The sequence below is a fragment of the Columba livia genome, chromosome 12 (assembly GCF_036013475.1).
Source record: "Columba livia isolate bColLiv1 breed racing homer chromosome 12, bColLiv1.pat.W.v2, whole genome shotgun sequence".
NCBI classification, from domain to species: domain Eukaryota; kingdom Metazoa; phylum Chordata; class Aves; order Columbiformes; family Columbidae; genus Columba; species Columba livia.
The window spans coordinates 1,215,281-1,234,920 of NC_088613.1; the positions used below are offsets into that span (position 1 = coordinate 1,215,281).

At 52.3% G+C, this 19,640-nt stretch overlaps 1 protein-coding gene across 6 annotated transcripts in view; it reads left to right on the forward strand.

The window, feature by feature from the left end:
• Positions 1-2,274: 2,274 nt before the first annotated feature.
• EDA (ectodysplasin A) overlaps positions 2,275-19,640 on the forward strand; it is a 74,073-nt gene continuing 56,707 nt past the window's right edge. For 3 of the 6 annotated variants that reach the window (XM_065077339.1, XM_065077337.1, XM_065077340.1), the window contains exon 1: positions 2,275-2,665. In XM_065077339.1, coding sequence (XP_064933411.1) covers positions 2,387-2,665 — 279 coding nt within the window. In that variant the 5' untranslated portion in view covers positions 2,275-2,386. The remainder of the gene's footprint in view (positions 2,666-19,640) is intronic. The other 3 variants (XM_065077334.1, XM_065077338.1, XM_065077336.1) reach the window with 2 other exon arrangements.

Sequence of the window (19,640 nt, forward strand, 5' to 3'; positions counted from 1 at the left end):
ACTCGGCTATTGCAAGTCTGAGTAGGCTGATGCATGAATGTTTTTAAATAAATTGGGTCTCTGTCTCTAACAGTAACAACCCAAAGCACTCAAATATTATAAATTGTCCTAAAAGAATTACACAATTCTGTACAGAGGGTCCATTTGCTTTTATGTGCTTGTTGCTCTTGAGTTTGTAGGGTTGGCAGTGGTTAACGCACCCAGCTTTTTCTTCACAAATAATAGGGAAACATTTCTTAAATGAAAACAGAGCCTCCCATTTGATTTCATGCAGCAGCAGGAATGTGGAAAGCGAGATAAAGCAGTTGCCATTCGTGGCCACCAAGGAGGTGACACTGGCCTGACGAGGTCACCCTAACAAATCCCCGTTAGCCGCCTCACCACGAGGGTGCTAACGAACACCTTGATTACTTGCAATGCTTTGGGGATGTTCAGCCAAGCTGCGTGGCCTCTATGACGATGTCCTAATGTTTTAGGCCCTCCCTGACCCTGGGAATTCCCCATGATAACCCCGAACGATTCGGCTAAAGCATCACCTTCAGCAGGCCCGGCTGTTTGCACAAGTCCTCATTTTTGCATCTCCCCCTGCCTCCCCCCGCAGCCTTTCCCGTTGCTGCTGTTTGCAGTCGCCTGACTGAAGCTGGATTGTTTTTCTTAATATAATTTCTCTCTAGTGTTCCTTATTGCGTTTGAGGTGACCAAGCCAATCTCATGCTCTTCTTTCTATCTCACTTCTGGATCGGGATGGTCTGCGTATGCGCCATTCCCCTAATTCCAATAAGGAAGCAGCAGCTCCCTGCACGTCTTCCCCCACCCCTTGTTTTCTGAGGGGTATGTACCCAAACTCATAGTTTACTCAAGCTTGCTTTCTTGAAGGTCACAGTCTTCCTTCTCAAAACCTGCGCTTCTTTCTGGTTAACTTTTGCTTTCCACCTTCGATTTGTTTCTAGCAGTCAGAACCAAACCTCAGAAAAGCTGGAGAAGGCAACTATTGACACCCCCAAACACCAGAAAACCTGCTGCGTGCCCCGTGCTCGGCTGCGTTCGCCTTCCAAGCGGTGCCGACAGAATTAAGTCAGCCTGCTGAGCCCTGGGCTTTGGGTGTCTTTGTCTGCTCTCAGAAATCCTCCTCTGGTTTCTCATTGCAGGGGACCCCCCACATGTGCAGCTGCCTGGCGATGAAACTCATTTTGAGAGCCTATTTGCCTAACGTGACCGTGCTCTCAGGTGTTTGAGGTCCCACTGGGGCTGCAGCAAAACTGCCCTTTGTAAGAGATGAGCTCTTGGTTTCCACGCTTGTCTCGCTTGCTTCCAACACTAGTGATGTCTATAGCCTGCGCTGATCTTCAGCTGCAGTCTGCAACTCTTTGCTCAATTTGCTTAAAGAAAAGAACAAAGACAGGGCTGAAAGACACCGGGCGCTTGCCACAGGCTGGCAGAGGATGCCGGTGAGCGGGAGATGTGGCACAGGGCGTGCAGCGTGGGTACACGCCTGGGTGTATTCTGTCTTCAACAGGCTCTGCTCCTGCACATGTCCCAGCCTCTGCGAGCTCTCAGCATCCACTGCACCTTGTGCCAGGACACTGCACATTCAACCAGCAACGTGTCATGCAGTTATAAAACAAAGGCTGCCTGGAGGAGTGGCGGTGGCTTTGGACATCCCAGCCCCCTGCCCCATCATAGAATCACAGGATAGTTTGTGTTGAAGGGACCTTCCCAGCCCCCCAGTGCCCCCCCTGCCATGAGCAGGGACATCTTCACCAGCTCAGGGTGCTCAGAGCCCCGTCCAGCCTGGCCTGGGATGTCTCCAGGGATGGTTCATCCACCACCTCTCTAGCCAACCTGGGCCAGGCTCTCACCACACTCAGGAGCAACAATTTCTTCCCCATGTCCAGCCTGAATCTCCCTCCTTTAGTTCAAAACCATCACCCCTTGTCCTGTTGCAAGAAGCCCTGCTAAAAGGTCTGTCCCCATCTTCCTCATCGGCCCCTTTTGAGTACGGAAAAGCCGCAATAAGGTCCCCCCGGGGCTTCTCTTCTCCAGCTCAACATGCAGCTCTCTCAGCCTGTCCGAGCTGCTCAAGCCTCGGATTATCTTGGTGGCCCTGACGATCATCTGAAGGCACCGCTTCCTCTGCCCCATCACCCATGGATATCCCAGCCCTCTGCCCCCCCCGCCCGCTCCCCCGCGGTTCCGCAGCCGGCCCTGCCCGCAGGGGGCGTGGCTCTCCGGTTAGCCCCGCCCCTGCCGTCCCGCCCCCGCGGAGTCCCGCCCCCTGGCGGGGCGCTGGGGCGGCCCCGGCCGCGCAGCCCCGCGGCGGCCCGGCGCTCCCGGCCGAGCATGGAGCAGTAGCGGCTCCGGCGCTCGCCGCTCCGTCCCGCCGGCCATGGGTGCGGAGCGCAGGGGGGAGGCGGCGGCGCCCCGCGGTGCGTGCGCCTGCGGCGGCGGCGGCAGCTGGCGGCTGTTCCTCGGCTTCTTCGCGCTGTCGCTGGCGCTGCACGTCCTGACGCTGGGCTGTTACCTGGAGCTGCGCTCCGAGCTCCGCCGCGACCGCGGCCCGCAGCCCGCTGCCCCGCCGCGCCGGGACGGGACGGCGGCAGCGCCGGGCTCCCCGGGCGCCGGGCGGCCGCAGCGACCCGCCGAGGGAGCGGAGCGGCGCCAGCAGGTGGGTGCCGGGCGGGGGGCGGCGGGGGGTCCGGCCGGGCGGGAGCGCACTTGTCGCGGAGCCCGCGCACCCCCCGGCGGTGGCGTCTCCGTCCGCCCGCCCGTGGGCTTCGGGCCGTGCCGCTCCCGTAGCCACAAACAAACCTCGCTTCTGTTTGTTTAGAAAGCCCCAAAGTGCCGCTGGCGGGAGTTAAATTTGCAGAGAACTTGAGTTTGCTTTGCCTTGGCTGGGAATGTAAAGGGGGAGCCGGGGCTCCGAGGGGCTCCACCTGCTGCCCGCCGCTTTCCTGTGTGTCGTGACAGCCCCATCTGTCGCTTCCCTCTGTCGTGACAGCCCAGCGGTGTCGGCTCCGCTCCCGCAGCCCGCCCTGTGCGGGGGAGGGCAGCCCGGTACCCGGTAGCGGGGTCTCCCGCCGGGCGGGGCAGAATGCAGCTGCAGAGTTCTGCAAAGCTCAGCTTTAAACCCGGGCGGGCAATAGTGCAGCTGCAAAGCTCAACTTTAAACCCAGGAGGGGAGTAGTGCAGCTGCAAAGCTCGGCTTTAAACCCGGGCAGGCAATAGTGCAGCTGCAGAGCTCTGCAAAGCTCAGCTTTAAACCCGCTCCTCCAGCGCACCGTGTTTTACGGTGGAAATCCTGTTCACTGCGCACCCCGTGCTTGCTTTTGGTGGGTTTGGTTATTTTTTCCGTCTCTGCCACACAACCGAGATGCTTCAGCCTTTGGGCTGGTGGCTCAGCAAGCCCCACAGGACCTTGTAAGTCTGAACCGTGCAGGACAGGTTGGTTTCTGCCTCCGCTTTCCCTCGCTGGTGCGAGGAGCCCCTGGGAGCAGCGGTGCCCGGAGGGGCTCCCCTGTCCCGGGAGCCTCTGGGAGAGCAGGAGCGGAGCTGGGGCCTCCGCTCGCAAACTTAGCTCATTTTTTCCAGGCGCAAAACCTCGCTGCAAGCAGGATAAGCCGGAGGAAGGAGTTTCCTCCCCTTTGAGCCTCGCAAGCGGATGGCCTTGCTCCCCAAAAGTGCCGGGTGGCTTTGCCGTGGGGTCCTGGGGGAAGCAGGGGTGTAAAGCCCAGCCTAAGCACCCTGGCAGTCCTTGCCTTGCTGGTTATCAATGCATGGGCGAAGCGGGGGGGGAGACACAAAAATAGCTTTGATAAAGCTGCAAGTCTGGAAACTCTTCCCCGTACTTGGCAGGGGCGGCCCTTCCGCGGCCTCGGCTGCTCCGGGAACGCCGGGCTCACGCCTTCCAGCAAGTATTTGTGTTCTGCAGCTCTCCGTAATAAAGTCTAAGTAAATGTTGAGCTGGAGAGAACCCGTGCTATCTAGACATCACTTTTTTGTTTTCCTCAGTACTTAAGCGGTATTAACACAGAGTCGGAGCAGCTTGATGTCGTGTTGGAATTTAGGTTGTCTTGTGATAGCATGCGGCTGAAGTTCCTTTCGTGTTGTCGTGCTGGATCTGTTTAGTCTTCAGAGCTCTTCTTTCTAGCAAATGTAAAATGAAATACCAGGGTAAATAGTTCAGGCATTCATAAATTACAGCGTTAGATAATTTGTCTCGGGATGCGTACAGAGATCCGAGCGCCGCTCGCTGCAGCTGACATACTCCAGATAAGGTAATGCTAATTATTTATTTCTTTGTTTTACATCTGGCCAGTCGGACGTCAGATGAAAAATCCTTTCGGGCATATTGAAGCAGTTGGTTGTGAGAGAAAGTTTCGTTGTAGTGGGGGCACGCGGAGCGCTGAGCGGCATGGGCCGCGTCCAGCTGCTGGCATGGGCCGCGTCCAGCTGCTGGCATGGGCCGCGTCCAGCTGCTGGCATGGGCCGCGTCCAGCTGCTGGCATGGGCCGCGTCCAGCTGCTGGCATGGGCCGCGTCCAGCTGCTGGCATGGGCCGCGTCCAGCTGCTGGCACCGCCAGCGCGCTGCTTGGAAACTGCTGCTGTGACAACGTGTAATTAATGTTATTTGTAGTAGCGCCGCTCTCCTGTTCCTCGCTGCCTTTTCTGCCTCACCATTTGCTCAGCTAAAAACACCCCCCTTCTGCGTCCCCGGGTGCTGTGAATATATCCCTTCTGTGATTAAAGCCATGGAACGAGGTGTTTGCAAACAGCCGTGTTTAAAAAGTTAATATCAGCCATGTTAAAGCCTTCGGGGGGTGTGGGGCGGGGGGGGTTCCAAGCTGCTTTCCAACCCCTGGCAGCCTGTGCTGCTGGTAAATCCACAGTGCACTTCCAGGCGTGTGTATCGGCAGAGAGATGTTTACAGAAATTAAGGAGAAATTACTAAATAATTATTTCAAGAGCTGCCATCAGTGGGATTTCCCTCCCAGGGACCTGAGGGTGAGCGGAGTTGGGGTGCACTGGGGGGGACCCCGCGTCCCAATGAACAGATGAGCCCTCAAACGGCCCGTGCACAGTGTTTTGCTATAAAAGTATTTTCGGTAAGTAGGCTGAGTGATGACTGCGTGTGTTGCGATTGTACAAACAAAACACATTCCCCACCCTGACCATTTCTTCTCTCTTTCTTTCCCTGACCTGGGGCGGGGGAAAGGAGCTGGGGGAGCGATGGTCAAGCACCGGGATTTTGGCAGAAACCCGGCCTGGCCGCCTGCCAGAAATGACCTCATGACAGGAGTGAGATTTGGCAGCCCGATACCGCCCCGCTTCCCTGTCTTCCAGGGTATTCAAATATGCAACTCATTTAAGCTACGAGGGCGATTTCTCATGGCAGAGGTTGAGGCGTTGCGGCTCACATCTTTGTCCCAGAAGCCGCGGGGTGTTGCATCACCGCCTTGGCGTGGGGATGAAAAGCCGGTTAACGCGGCTTTACCGCGGCGACTCTTCTCTCGCCGTCCCCGGGACGCGCTGCCGGCTTCGCGGAGCCCGTTTACCGATGGGCTGCGGGACCGCGGGTATAAAACCTAAACGCTTCGGCTGGCCGTGCCGTGGAACACAAAGCGATGCTGTGGATGGGCTGGTTAGCGCTTGGCAGGCGCTTTGCTGGTGGCTCGGCTCGCAGGGAACGGGCAGCAGGGCACTGCGGACCACTCGTTACAGTATTTGGTGCCTAAAGCAGGTGATGGTTTGTTGTCAAAGAAATCAGCCCTGCGATATTTGCGCCTCGCGGAGCAGCGTTTCTGTGCTTTTTCTCTGAGCCACATTTCTGCAAAAACTTGTTTTTTTCGCACACGTTGGGTGAAGCGCGTGCCCTTGTGAGTGTCCCGAGACGGGCTTAGGAACTGCCAAAATGAGATCAAATACCCATCAGATATGTCAGCTCAACCTCCTGGCTGGCTGGGGCGGGGGGCGAAAAACTGTGCTGAGCAGGAACTTGGTCACATCAGCACCAAAGGGCCCGTTCCTGGGGCTGCACCGCTTGCCTCTATAACCAGGGGTGTACCTGCTTTCCAACATCGGCATTCCTGGCAATATCAACATCTATAAACGCCCTGATTGTTCATTTGCTTGCTTTTCATCCCTTTCCCACCCGTATCCCTGACGGAGCAGTCAGGGTCTCGTTCCAGCTGTCATTAAGCGGTGCACAACCTCGTTAATTTATATCTGTCTCCTAAAAGCCTGCTTGCTCATTTGGTAAGGAAACAGAGGAGTAAAGCTTTAGAGGCACAGCAGTATTTTGCTTGCAGGTGTGGATAAAGAAATACACGCTGCTTTTTGTTGTTTTTGCTAAAAATGAATAGCTGGCTTTACTCAAGGGGGAGGTAGGGAAGGATTTAGGAAGGACCGTATAGGTTTCTCTCTGTTTCTGGTCGGGATGCTGTGGCGGGGTAGTTCTTAGTGAATCATTGGGGCAGCTTCACCGTGAGGAGGGTTATGCTGCCTGTAACTGGCTGTGGGTTGTAGGGACAGGTGGACGTCACGTTGTCTCACAGTTGTCCACCTTCTGCCCCCAGAGGGTCACAACTGAAAATAGGGATTTGTGGCCAGGTGTTTTCTGCCTCTGTTCTCCAAATAATTACACAGTGTTTCTGAAGATATTTATGTGGTCAGTTTAGTGTAAGCGGCTGGATGGAGTTCTGGAGGTTGCTCCGAATGGCCAGGCAAGCCTTGTGTACAGGCACAAGGGTGTCGGTGCTCAGCCGGGAGGGCACCTGGGTGTCTTTTGCCTCGCTAGTGTGAAGTTGCAGTTATTTTGCTCTTTCTTCTCAATTCCAGCTCCAGAGCAAAAGGCAGCGTTTAGGTGGGATTTGCAGGATCTAAGAGGCGTTCGAGCTGCTCCAGGTGATGGTGTTTAGGGATGCGTGTCGGGGTAGGTGTTCCCTTGTATTGCACGTGCAGGTCTTGGTTGCCGCTGAAGGAAGCTCTTGCAGGGCAACAGAAGGAGACTGTAAGTGCAATAAATGGCTAATAACACGTCAGGGCTCTGGTGACCGCCATCCGTGTCCCTTGCTGGAGCGGGTGACATTGCTGGGGTGAGGGCGCTGCGGCGGGATCACCTGATATCAAATAGGAAACATATCCCTGCTACTATGTCTATGAATATCTTGTGCAAAACATGGCACAAATCCACCAGCTCCTTCTTTCCAAAAGGAAATGGTGCAGCACGTCAGGACATCGGCCGGGGATGGGGCATTAATGGGACAATGGAGTGCGGCGTGCGCCTTGCCGGGGGTTTGGGGTGCGCCCCTGTGCCGCCAGTGAACTCCTGTCTCCTTAGCGGCCCGGGCTTTGGGCGCCTTCTGCTTATTTACAGTGCTGCTTGTTTTGCGCCGAGCAGGCGACACAGACGTTCCCGAGCTGTTCGCCCGCCAGGGCTGAGCTTAGGAATTCTGCTTTGGAAAGGGGGAAATGGTCAAAAAGGGTTTAAAAACCCAATAGCTGCGGCTCTGTGGTCTCCCAGCACAGGCACATCTCAGCGGGGAAACCCCCGAAGTGCTGGGGATACTGGTGAGGATAGTGAACAGGTTGAAAGAAACCACCTCACATGTAGGATGGAAGAAGCAGTTGGAAAATACTAAATCTATTTTGCAACTTGCAGCTTGTATCGGCATCAGGTGGATTATCCACCCGGGGAGGGAGCGGCTGGGGGGAATCAGTAAGAAATAAAGCCAGCGATGCGTGGGGAGGGAGGGGGACAGGCTGCAACATGGGGATGCTCGTGGCCTGTCGGATATGGGAAAATGCGAATAACAGTGGCAGGGTTGGCCCCAGCAGCCGGTATGTGCTATAGGAACAATGACGCGAGCGGCTTTGCCCTCTCTTCCTTCCCCTTCCTGAGCTGAGCTCCCTGGTATATTCTCTTTATTTTCTGGTCATTCCATGGAGGACAAATACTGCAACTTTGTGCGAGGACCGGGACTTTTTATCAGCGTTTGTTGAATTCCGTAATGGAGAAGGCCGTTGCTGCCAAAGTGAGTGTTTGAGTGACTCGTGACCCAAGCCGTAGGGTTTTGCAGCCGTTTCCAGACGAGCGAACTGGCGAACACTCAGACCCGGGATTTTAAGAGCACTCAGTGGCATTCCAAAGTTATCTTTAACTTAACCTCAGCCTACATAGTGCTTTATCAAACTGATATTATTCTAACCTTTTAACTTTATTTTTCTTACCGCATAATACTATAAATCTTCCCTGCTCTTCCATACACATGTAGTGTCTTGTAATGCTAATTAAACTGCACACTACCCTAATTTTGCTCTCATACTAATCCAATATATTTTTCTTGACTGGGAGCCAAACCCTGAGAGCTCCAGAGCATGCGACGCTCTCATTCCACTCTTATTCTATGTTAATGACTTTATATTTCAGTGTCTTTCAACACTTTGAGAGGATGTTATTCTTGGAGGTGTCTGGCTGCGGAAGGTGAGCTGAGGGGTTTTTGTGAATGCAAAGCACTGAGTAGACGCCGGGCAGTGAGTAAGTGGTGAGTGGGTCTCTGAAGAGGTGTCATCTGTCACGATTCATTGTGCACAAGTGCAGAATGACAGCGAGATTTGGATGCAATTCTAAAATAGTTAACGGCCTTTATAGGAGAGCAAAATAAAGCTCTTGCCTAGACTGTTGCATGTCGCCATTGTGAGCGCTGCCTTGTTAAACTCTGGGGGAAACGCGCTGTTTTTGTACGCGGATGGTGCTGATGCCAGTTGGGCCTGGATGCTACTATAACCAAAATAATTACTCGCAGATGGGTGGATATTAAAATGAACTCTTTCCATAAGCCCGAGTAAAATTCTGTTGTAAGTGTGAAGTACTAAATATGCAGGGTTGTACTGATGGGATGCCAGCGCCGTAACACGTTCCACATGGCCAGTGCCAGCCTCCTCCTGCTGGAGCTGCTCCCGACCCTGCTCGGCCGCGCTTCTCGGTCAGGTCCGTCAGGAGGTGGGAATGTGTCGAGAAGAGTGTGGGATACCGGGCAGGCTTTGCCTTGCGTGGTTTTGCATCAGTATGTGTTGCATGGTATGGGGTTGTTTTGCAGCAGCGGGCGTTGCGTGGCTTGTTGCGTTGCATGGTTTAGCAGCAGCAGGTGTTGCATGGCGTGGGATTGTGTTGCACGGCTTTGCAGTGGTGGGTGTTGCGTGGCGTGTTGTGGCTTTGCAGCTGCATTGCACTGTGTTGCGTGGCTTTGCCATTGTGGGCGTTGCAGCACGCGGCATGGGATTGTGAGCGTTGCGTGTTGCTCCGTTGCGTGGGTTTGCAGCAGTGAGCGCTGTGTGGCGTGATGCGGTGGTGAGCGTTGTATTGCCTGGTGTTGCATTGCATGGCCTTGCAGCAGCAACATTGCGTTGTGTGGGATTGCATTGCATGGTTTTGCAGCAGCAGATGTTGCATGGCCTGGGATTGTGTTGCACAGCTTTGCAGCGGTGGGTGCTGGATGGCGTGGTGTGGCTTTGCATTGCATGGATATGCATTGCATGGCATTGCAGCAACGTGTTTTTGCATTACATGGCATTGCAGCGACATGGTATTGCATTGCATGGCTTTGCATTGCATGGCATTGCAGCAACATGGTATTGCATTGCATGGCATTGTGCAACGTGTTTTTGCATTGCATGGCATTGCAACGACATGGTATTGCAACGACATGGTATTGCATTGCGTGGTTTTGCAGCAACATGGCATTGCATTGCATGGTTCTGCAGCGACATGGCGTTGCATTGCGTGGCTTTGCCACGGCATGGCGTTGCATTGCGTGGCTTTGCCGCGGCATGGCGTTGCATTGCGTGGCTTTGCCGCGGTGGGCATTGCTTGACATGGTGTTGCAGCAGGAATTACCTTGCTTGGCAAGGTGCTGTGTTGCTGGGGATTGAGCGCGTTGCATGTTGTTGCGTTGCGTGGCTTTGCAGCAGCGAGCGTTGCGTGGCCTGGTGATGCAGTGGCTGGCAAAGCAACCTCTGGAACCTGCTGGCTGGTTGCTGGTGCGATGAGGAGCAGCGGCCTGACGAAGGCTCCGTCTCCCCCTCCCTGCCGGTCCTGCCGGTACCGGGGGCAAAACTTGGGCCAGCGCAGAGCTGCCAGCCGCAGAAGCGGTGGCAAAGGTGGCTTAGCAGGATCAGCCCCTCCTTGTCTCCTGTTTGTGCCTTCTCTACAATAGCCCAGTGCCCCAGGAGCCGCCAGCCCTGGCAGCCCAGGGGACAAAGCTGGGTCAATGTCCCGCCCTGGGCAGCCTTTGTCTGCCGGCTTTAATCCCTCTTTGCAATTCATTCCACTGCTGTGCCTTAAATCCCCCTGAGGCACAAAACAAGGTGGAAGGGGGAAAACAGTGAAATGTTTTTTTTAAGCCAGCACTGGAAGTAAAATCCACCTCAGAGCATGTAACGGGGCTGTAGTTGTAGTTTATATGGGTGGAATGGAGCAGGAGCTGGTGAATCGGGGTTGTGGTCTCCTGGGGACATTGGGGTGACCCATCTCCACCGTGGCCCAGGCTGAGCCGCGTCGTGGTCGCTCCAGCTCCACACTGGGCCCGTCACTGGTGCTCCTGGCCCTGCTCTGGGGTGTCTCGTGGCTTTTCTGGTTTCTCCACTATAGTTAAGCTGGGTGCCTGCTGGACAAACCTCATCGCACTTTGTGCTCAACTGTCCTCTTCTTTTGTCCCTCCTCCATTTTCTGTTTCTTATTTTAAATGATTTAAGGCTGGCATTCCTCCCAGCCTGGGGAGCAGGGGGTGGCCGGTGGTCCCTGAGCAGGACACCCTCTGTCACCAGTGCCACCCCCGGAACGAGCCTTGTGTCTCAAAGAAATGCCGTGGGGCAGGTGCTAATGGTCTAAGCAGACTTCGCGTGGTCCTCCCGGTCTCCTCCATGTGCCGGGCTCAGCAAAGTTAATCCAGGAAATAATTTTAGAGCAATTATTTCCTTCAATCTTGCAGGTCACTGAGCTACCGCTACCCTTAACCAGCACTTCTTTTTATTGAGTTTTCCCATGGGGCAGGAAAATAGGAGAAACCATTTAAAGCCATTAGCTGCGACTGCTGCTGGCCTGCTGGACACTGAATGCTTCAGACTCAAAAATGAGATTTTAAGCTTTATTTTTCCTTTTTGCTGCTGCCTGTCGGTGCGTTTCACCCGGAGTCTGATCAGGGTTTAAGACAGCCAGGGCCGGCGGAGCGAGGAGAGGTGCTGGTTCTGCCCGGAAAGCTTCAAACCTTGTGCTCCCCCATAAAACATCCCCTATGGCCGAGAAAATCCAATGGGAGCTGCTGCTGAGGTGTATCCAGAGAGCAGGGCGAAAACCATAAAGCAAATAGTTGTTTGTTCCCTGCAGCTGTTACCATCTTTTTAGTGATAATGAGGTGAAGGAGCAGGTTGGCTGCCTGGGGCCGTGGGCTGGCGTGCTGGCGCTTGCCGGGTTTGCGGCGTTAACCCTGCTCGCACCGAGCCCCGTTAGCGCCAGCAAACTGACATTTTCTCCTTTGCAAATGGAAAGGAGAGCTTTTCTGTGCGCTGGGAAATGTAGAGTTTAAAGGTGCTAATTGTCATTTTTAAAGGGTTATTGTATCTTCTTTTCAGCAATGTCTTTATTGCCGATTCGGAGTTTTCTTTTGTTTCCCCCGTTGTCGAAAGGGAATTGTTTTGACTTGGAACGTGGCTCGTGCGCGGATTCCTGGGCGTGCAGGACTTGGTGCTATTCAGCAGAAAGTGCAGCTGTTCTGCTGGTGGTGCTGAGCTTTAACTCCAGCTCTGTGGGGTCGTTGTGCTGCAGGTGCTGCAAACCCACCCGTGGCCCTTCCCGCAGCCCCTTGTGTTCTGCGGGTCATGGAGCTTCATTTTGAAAGCCCACGCGTGCGTTAACGGCACCTGGAAGGTTTAAACTCAGATCTAGGGGTCGGTGATTTTTGTGCTGTTCTGGGATCGCTGGGGGCTTTGGAGGCTTCGGTAGTTTGGGGTTTTTTGTCTTTTGTTTCTATTTAGCTCTGCTTTACTCTGAGTGTGGGAAATGCTGCTGGCAAACAAGGCGTTCGGGTAGCAAAGCTTGGAGGGGGATGGAGACATTCTCTTGTTGCAATAAAATGCACACAAGCCTCTTTCCTTCTGCAAGCTCCTCTTCTAGACTATGTGTGCTTTCATGAATGAGTTTTCTCTCATTTTTTCTTCAGCAAAAGATGTGGTGAGCCACAGCTGGGCTTTGCAGCAGGGCCTTGCCCCTGCTGGTGGGGTGATAGGATCCCAGCTCACTTTTCAGCAGTGGTGATGCTGAGGGCTCGTTCGAAGTAGAAGGGAACATGTGCAGGAAAAGTCCTTTGCCTAAAGCCCTAAGCCGAGCCTGTGGAGGCTCAGCACTAATTGTGCTCAGCTGCACTCAACCTCTGTGTCTGGCGAGACATGGGATCAGTGAGAAATCCCAAAACCTTTTGCTCGTGGGGTGGATTTTCCTTAGGAGATGTAGAGCGCCTCGATGCTGAGCGCTTACGTGGATGCTGGTGTTTTTAGTCTCTGATGACCTGGTGTTGAATCGCTCCCTTGGCTTCACCCCTTGTTCCGTGGGTGCCCCTCGATGTGTGGGGTGGTGGGACGAGCCCTCCGAAATTGAGGTCTTGAAGCGTTAAGCACAAAGCGTCGCTCTGCTCTGCCGGTCGGGCGCCTGGCGCACGTTTCTAACAACAGGCTGGATTTGCCAAGGAAAACTACGCTCGGTGCAGCAAAGAGCTGTCGACTCTTTCCTCCCTAGGCTGCCTTTTCTCTTGCTTTTCGGAATAACCGGTCAGTTTGGAGATGATGTGGAAGTTGGGATGTCTTGGTGCTTAGTGATGCTGCTTCTCGCTCAGCAAGGCCCCGTCTCCTTCCCTTAGTCCTCGTGGTCTCCAAAGCCACCCAATGCACCCAGAAACACCCCAAGGGACCCTCTGCAAACCCAGAGGTGGGGGCTGAGGCTCACATCAAGCTGAGAATAACTCGACTTCTTCACCTCTGGTACCTAAAAATTGTACCAAAGTGTTCAACAGGACATTTTTGGCTCAAATATTGACTAGCTCATTCCCATTGAATGAGGACTTTTGGGCTTCCAAGCCCAGCTGGGCTCAGAAGACATCCAGAGACCCCCAGGCTGGTGTCCCCCCACCTCGTGGACCATGAGCTGCTCTGCTGTTGGTCTCTCCTGCCTCAAAACCATTTCTTCTTCCCACGCCGGGCCAATTGGATAAATGGTAATTCTGATAACAACAGTCACTGGGGCGACTGGGGAAGTTGAACTTTGGGCCAGGTCCCAGCGAAGGTCCCGTGTGGCTTCACGCAACTTCTGCGCTCAGGTCCTCAAGCAGTTAAACGTTCCCCGGGTGCGGAGCAGCGCCAGGTACCTTCCGGGGGATCCAGCTTTGCTATCTGAAATCTGGCAAATAGCACGAATTTTTTATGTCGTGAACAGCAATCGCGCCCCGAGGCGGCGGCCGACAGGGAAGGCCTCGCTGACATATTTACCTAGCAATTTTGTTATCATTAAATACACTTTCTCAAACAGCCCAAACCTCGAGAACAATAGCAACGAAAACCACTGTAGGTTTTGTGAGCAGATGCAGCTTCAAGATAACAAATGATTATTTTTTTGCTCTTTGTTTGACGACTTGGCATTTAGTGGTTAATTAGAGTGAGGCAGAGTATTGTTAAATCATAAACCAAAGTTTTAAAAGCCCTGGAACCGAAAGTTTTTGCATTCTGCTTTTTAATGTTAGCCTGTCAGGCTGTTAAGGCAGGGCTTTAGAAACGTCTAAAAGCAAACATTTGCTTTGGACAGGAAAAGACTGAGTTTGGAAGGGGTGGGAGGACGGAGGGGAACAGCTTGTGCAGCCTGTCCTGCGGGGACGGCTGCTGCAGCAATGTCACCTGAAAAGCCACTTTTCCCTGCGTTGGGACTGGGACTGGCCCGAAATGTCACTGGGAGGAGGCGGGATGCCGTGGCACATGTCCCTCTGCCGCCCCGGTGTCCTCAGACTTCTGCTTGTTTGGAGAATGAAGCAAAATTGCATTTGTGACAAATGAGCAAACCAAAATCAGTAATCATAATTCTGGTTATAAAGTATTAAGGTTAGTTCTGATCCAGCTGTTCTGCTTTATTTCAATGTTATTTGGTATCCTACAGAAAAACACTGGCATGAAGTTGGTCCAAGTGACATCTAGGATGCTCCATTAACGCTGGCATGTATAATACCCACTAATAAACCCTTGTCTCTAAGCCTGGACTTGGAGGGTTATTGTACAAAGAAGGGCATAAGAAACATGACACTCAAACTGTGATTCCTGGCAGAAATGCTTTGCAATGGGGAAATTTCGGTTTAGTTAGGCTTGCTTACATGCCTTTCTTGTAGCTGAAGGGCAAATGACAGTGCTAGCATTAAATGTGAGCAAATGACATCTTGAAATATGCCTTACGTCTCCAGAACTGAATTGGAGTTCTTGCTGTTCCAAGAAATTCTTCTCCTCTCATCTTTATTTTCGGTTGTGCCCCGAAACGGACCCAAATTGAATGTTCATGCTGGTAAAGAGCTTGATGGTGAAGGAGAAGCGCAGATCGGTTGTGCTTTGGGAGGGTCTAACAAAGAGCCGGCGGAGCCACGGGGTGAGAACCACCCGTGGTTCGTGGGGCTGGGTCGCCCGTGGGCTCTCGTGTCGCTGCGTGTCAGGCTGATGGGTGCCTGCGATGTGACAACAGTGACAGAACCCAGGACAATTTCTTTCTCTTTTTTCTTGTCTTTTATTATTTTTTTTAAGGCCAGCACTCTGCGTTTGAATATCAAGGACTTTTGTGGGGAAGTTTTATGGTGGTTACCAGCAGTTTAGAGATTGAAGAGATTGTCCACGTGGTGAGCGATGCCCTGTTGGTCCCACGTCCCAGGCAGCTGCTGTTGCGGTGGCTTTTGGGTTGGTTGATAGAACCAGGCTTGGGGTACTAACGGCTTTCAGAACTGGTGTAGGAACCTGCATTGACATAGATTGACTGAAAGCTGGTGAAGACGTGTGTTATACAGCTTGAGTTGTGGGAAGATTGGACAGTCTTACGTATGGTTCATTCATAGCTGTTGGTACAATTAATTACGCCACTTGTTTCTGAGAACTGTTGGTTGGTTTGGGCTGAGTTTGGGCTCTTCATCCACAAAGGTTCTTTTCCAAGATGACCTGCCAGGGTTGTAGCCCATGGGGAAGAGAGAGGTGTCCATCTGTTCAGAAGAGCCGATGGCTGCATCTTCAGAAGATCAGCAAAGCTGGGCTTTGCTCCTAAGGAGGCTTCAATGGCATGCTGGGTTTCAGTTGATCTCGCAACCTCTTGTTGCAGAAAGCCAAGAAGCAATGGGTTGAGTACTGGGTGGGAATGATGACAGTGGTGCAGGTTGGGTTGTCAGCTCCACCTCCAAGACTGGAGAGAGGTCCAGCAGAGTCATCGTGGGGGGTCACCCTTGGGGTGGCCTGACGGGTCATTCTGAGCAGTACTGAGCCTTTGACATAAAATTGGTTTGAGACCTGTAGGCTGGTGGCTCTTAACCCATTGAATGAACCTCTGAGCAAAATAAACGTTTAAAAGATGAAAGGAAGACAAGTTGTCTTCTCGGTGGAGCTGTTAAGTCTTGTAGACGCTGTGTACTTTTTCAAGCCTTGCCTACTTTTGTGGGTACACTCCTCTTTTCACCACCAACATGGCACTACCTGCTGCTCTTCTGGCAGCCTGGATCTGTTCTCCAGCCACTCACATGTTGAAAGTTCTTGAACACTGGCACGTTTCAGAACTGGTTTTGTTCGGTCGGAGGCCGTGGAGAGGGTCACACTGGCGACATGGATGTTTTTTCCAGGCAGCTCGACACATTTTTGGTTGATTCTATCAGCGGAGCATGTTGACAGCTCTGGGTACCATTCGCCGTGTCTGGACAGCGCGGGCTGTGTCGCGCTCTTGATTCCATACACAAAAAATAGCTTTCAGGCCTGTAAAGCTGTCACTCAGTCGGGTCTCCTGCTTTAATTGTTGGATAAAAGCAAGTGAGTGCATGTGCAAATTGTATGTCTGCGGCAGGATTTCCCTTTCGCTGTTCTCTGCGTTCTCCAAGCCCCCGATGAAATGGCTTTCAGCGGGAGTCGGTATTTACCGCCGTCAGCTGCTGGTTCATCCTCGGGCTGCATCCGCGCTCTGAAGAGAAATCAGACTCTTTCTGTTAGTGCAGCAGGATTTATAGGATTTTTTCCCCTTTCTTTCGGGCAGCAAATCCAAAGCACTTTTGGTGAGGACCAGAACATCCGTACCCGAGACGTGGTGCAGCCGCGGGTTTGCAGGGCCCTGGCTTTGGTTTTTGGAGCACTTGTCTGTGTTTGTGAGCAGCTGCAAGGGGAATGGAACTTTTGCCTTGCAGATTAATTTGGGGGAGGCTGGGCTGTGGGTCTCTGGGGAGCGGGGAGGCGAGCCTTGCTCCTGGCTCGGGTCTCCCAAGTATTACTTTGATAATACCAAAGCTCAGATACTCTTAAAAATTTGCTTTAGGTTAAAATCGGATTAAGTTTTAAATTGTCATGCTACCCAGTTGGAAACGTGTCACTATGTATATTTTCCACTTCAAGGATCCCTTTGGTGAATACAAATATTTTGCGTTTTCCCAGTCTCATGCTAAGAACGAAGATTATTCTCAGGTTTCTGCTATCGTTGCACAACGCTGACATTTTCAGACTGCAAAGACTCGGGTTATTTCTTACAGGAGCCCGGTTTTCTTCTTTCCCCTGCGATGTCTCCACAGCACAACTGTGTGCACATCAACTGGAATTCTTTGGCCGACTCTCGTGCACACCTGCGCGCTCGCGTGTGCTGCCAATGAATCGCTGCAGTTAAGTGTTGCTTCTGAAAGATTTGCTGAGCAATGATTTTGGAAATCTAAAAATGATTTTGCTAAGATGTAGACTTGGGCTTCCTGTATGGTCGTTTGTGAACCAAGCCTACGTGAAAATAGGGTCTTGTTTAAGCAAATGAACTGTTCTGTTGGGTTTTTTGGACCAGCATCCAAGTTTAGTTTCTTCAATTCAAGCATGTATTTGTCAGTGCCCTGGTGTCCTTGGCACCAATCTCCCTTCTGCTCCTGCCAGGGTGGACTCCATCCCTCTGGACCTTCAGCCATCAGGAGAGACTCTTGGTTCATTAGTGGTTAAAACCACCCTGATGTTAGTGAGCATCTTGTCTTGAAGATTCCTCCAAAGACTCTTTCCTCCAGCGCTGCCGTGAGGCATCGTGCTGGTTCTGATCCCAACCAGCGTGGTGGGTGCTCGGTACGGGTTTTGTGCTCAGTACTTGTTTTTGGGTGGTGTCTCTTTTGGCACAGCTGGCGCAGGAGAAGACCCACCAGCAGGTCTTCTCTGAGCACATCATTGCTGGCATCATCACCTGCTTGAGGACCCACCAGCAGGACCCGCAGACAAGGTGCTGCTCAACGGGCCTGGAGGGGAAAAGGTCATAAGGCAAACGGGGAGAAGCTCAACGAAGCTTGGAGTTCTTGGTGAGGAAGCGCGTGGTCCAGGCTGGCGTTGGGCGACACGTTGGAGACGTGGGGCCGGTGCGGGGGAGCTGGGACCAGCGGGTCTGTGCAGAGCTGTGAACAGAACTGGCCCGTTACAAAATGCTTTGGCTTTTGGGAAGCTGCTTTTTTCCATTCACAGCTGTGATGTCTTTTGGGTGTTGCAGAACAAGTGTCTCTATCGCTTTCTAATTTCGTGCTGCCTTTTGTTGCTTTGTGCGTTCTCGCTGTCCGAATGGCTGAGTATTTCCTGTCATTATTTAGGGCTCTTGACTGTAGTGGTACCTGATAGCAAAGGATTCCCTAGATAGGACTTTTAAATAAAATCCCAAGGTAATTAATCTTATGTTTAACAATTATCAGGATGGACTTTTGGTCTTACGTGAAAGGCTGAATGTGTTGGATTTTTCCTGTCATTCACTGCTTTTTTTTCCAAGTTATTGCAGAATTGGCAACTATCTGGACTGGCCATAGAGGTCTGAGAAAGCCAGTTATCGTCCTAGTTACCAGGAGTTGCCGTATGGGGGATTTGTGGCTGGTAAGGTGACCCTCCATCTGCAGTTATTAACATTAACCCATAAAACTCCTCGGTGAGCCGCATGTGCAAGAAAGCTGCTTGTCATTACGTTAATGAAATACTGCAGCCCCGAGCTTTTCTTTCAAGCCCCGGGACCAAAACCCTGCACCTCGGAGTAAAATGGGGTGTTAATGGCTCTGTATCCGTCACCTCCAGACCAAGAGATCGCCTGGTGCCTTTCCCAAGGCTCCTTGTCCTGCCGTCTGACCCCTGCGGAAAAGCCATGAAAAACACTGGGCTGGAGGAACTCTGATGAATATATATATATATATATATGATATTTAATTGTTCTTTACTAGCTCTCTGTTTGTGGCTGAGGTTAGCCGAGGTGATGGGAGGAAGATGCTGAGGAGGGTGCAGCAAACCCAGGATTTACAGTAGGCGAATGCCCTCCGAAGAGCGTGTGTTTGTGCCTGCAGCCATTAAGCTTAATAATCTTGCTGTCTGTATCGACTTACAAATGAAAGCTTGCAGTAATTTGGAGCAGCATTTGACTTGTGAGTGGTGGCGATGATGCTGAGCTTGTCTTTTAATGCTGAGCTTGGAGTCTTTGAGGTTTGAATTAAAAAAAACTTCAATGAAACCACAAAAAAGACATTGGAAGCATAACTGAACAGGTGGAACAAATTTGTTAAATCTGTTATTGGGAAAACAGCAACTTGCTTTTAAGAAATAAATCAATCTGCAGCTCAGTGTTTCATAATGAGGAGTGGGATAGGAAAATCTAAAAATATCTACAAATGAGCGCTAACGCTCTGAAGGAACAGATCCAAACTAGAATATAATATTGCCCATTGTGGTGACAATAAGTATTTTAAAGTTCATTGAGATCCTTGCTGTGATGCAGATGGGACTTGAAGAGCCAGCATATTTCCCTTGGCTGAGTCCAGTTTTTATTTGCATAATAACTTATTATATGTATTGCCAGTAGCTCGCAGAGCCCCTGGTCAGGATTGGGAAACCACGATGAGTTCATCCTCCTGTGCCTGGTGAGACAACATATTCAGTGAGAAACTGGGAGGGAGGCGTCTCTAGCAACTAATGCAAGTGATTATGTGCTTGAAATGGCAGGAAAAAGCCCAGTTTTTAACCCCTGCTTTGGGGTGGGGGTGACCCGTGCCCGGCCCATCTCTGTGCTCTCACCATTTCAGGGGTCCTTGTCCTTCAGCAGAGTTTGTCCCATGCCCCCAGCCTGCGGCACCATCTCTAGGAGCTTATATTAAAAAGGGAGCTTGTCTGGGTGATGGAAAACGTGTCCCTCAGCACCTGTTTTGTCAGAGGGGCATCCCCGCTGTGCTCCGTGTTCTGCTCTTTTCCTTCATTTCCCCTTCACTCATCGGGCAGCAGAGCCAACTCTACTTCCATTTCTACTGGCGAGCTGTTCCATAGCCTCGTCCCTCTCAGCCAGGTCTTCCGAGCGTTATTCCCAAGCTTTCCTTGCTCAGCTGAGCCCGAGAGCCGCGCTGTGCCTGGCG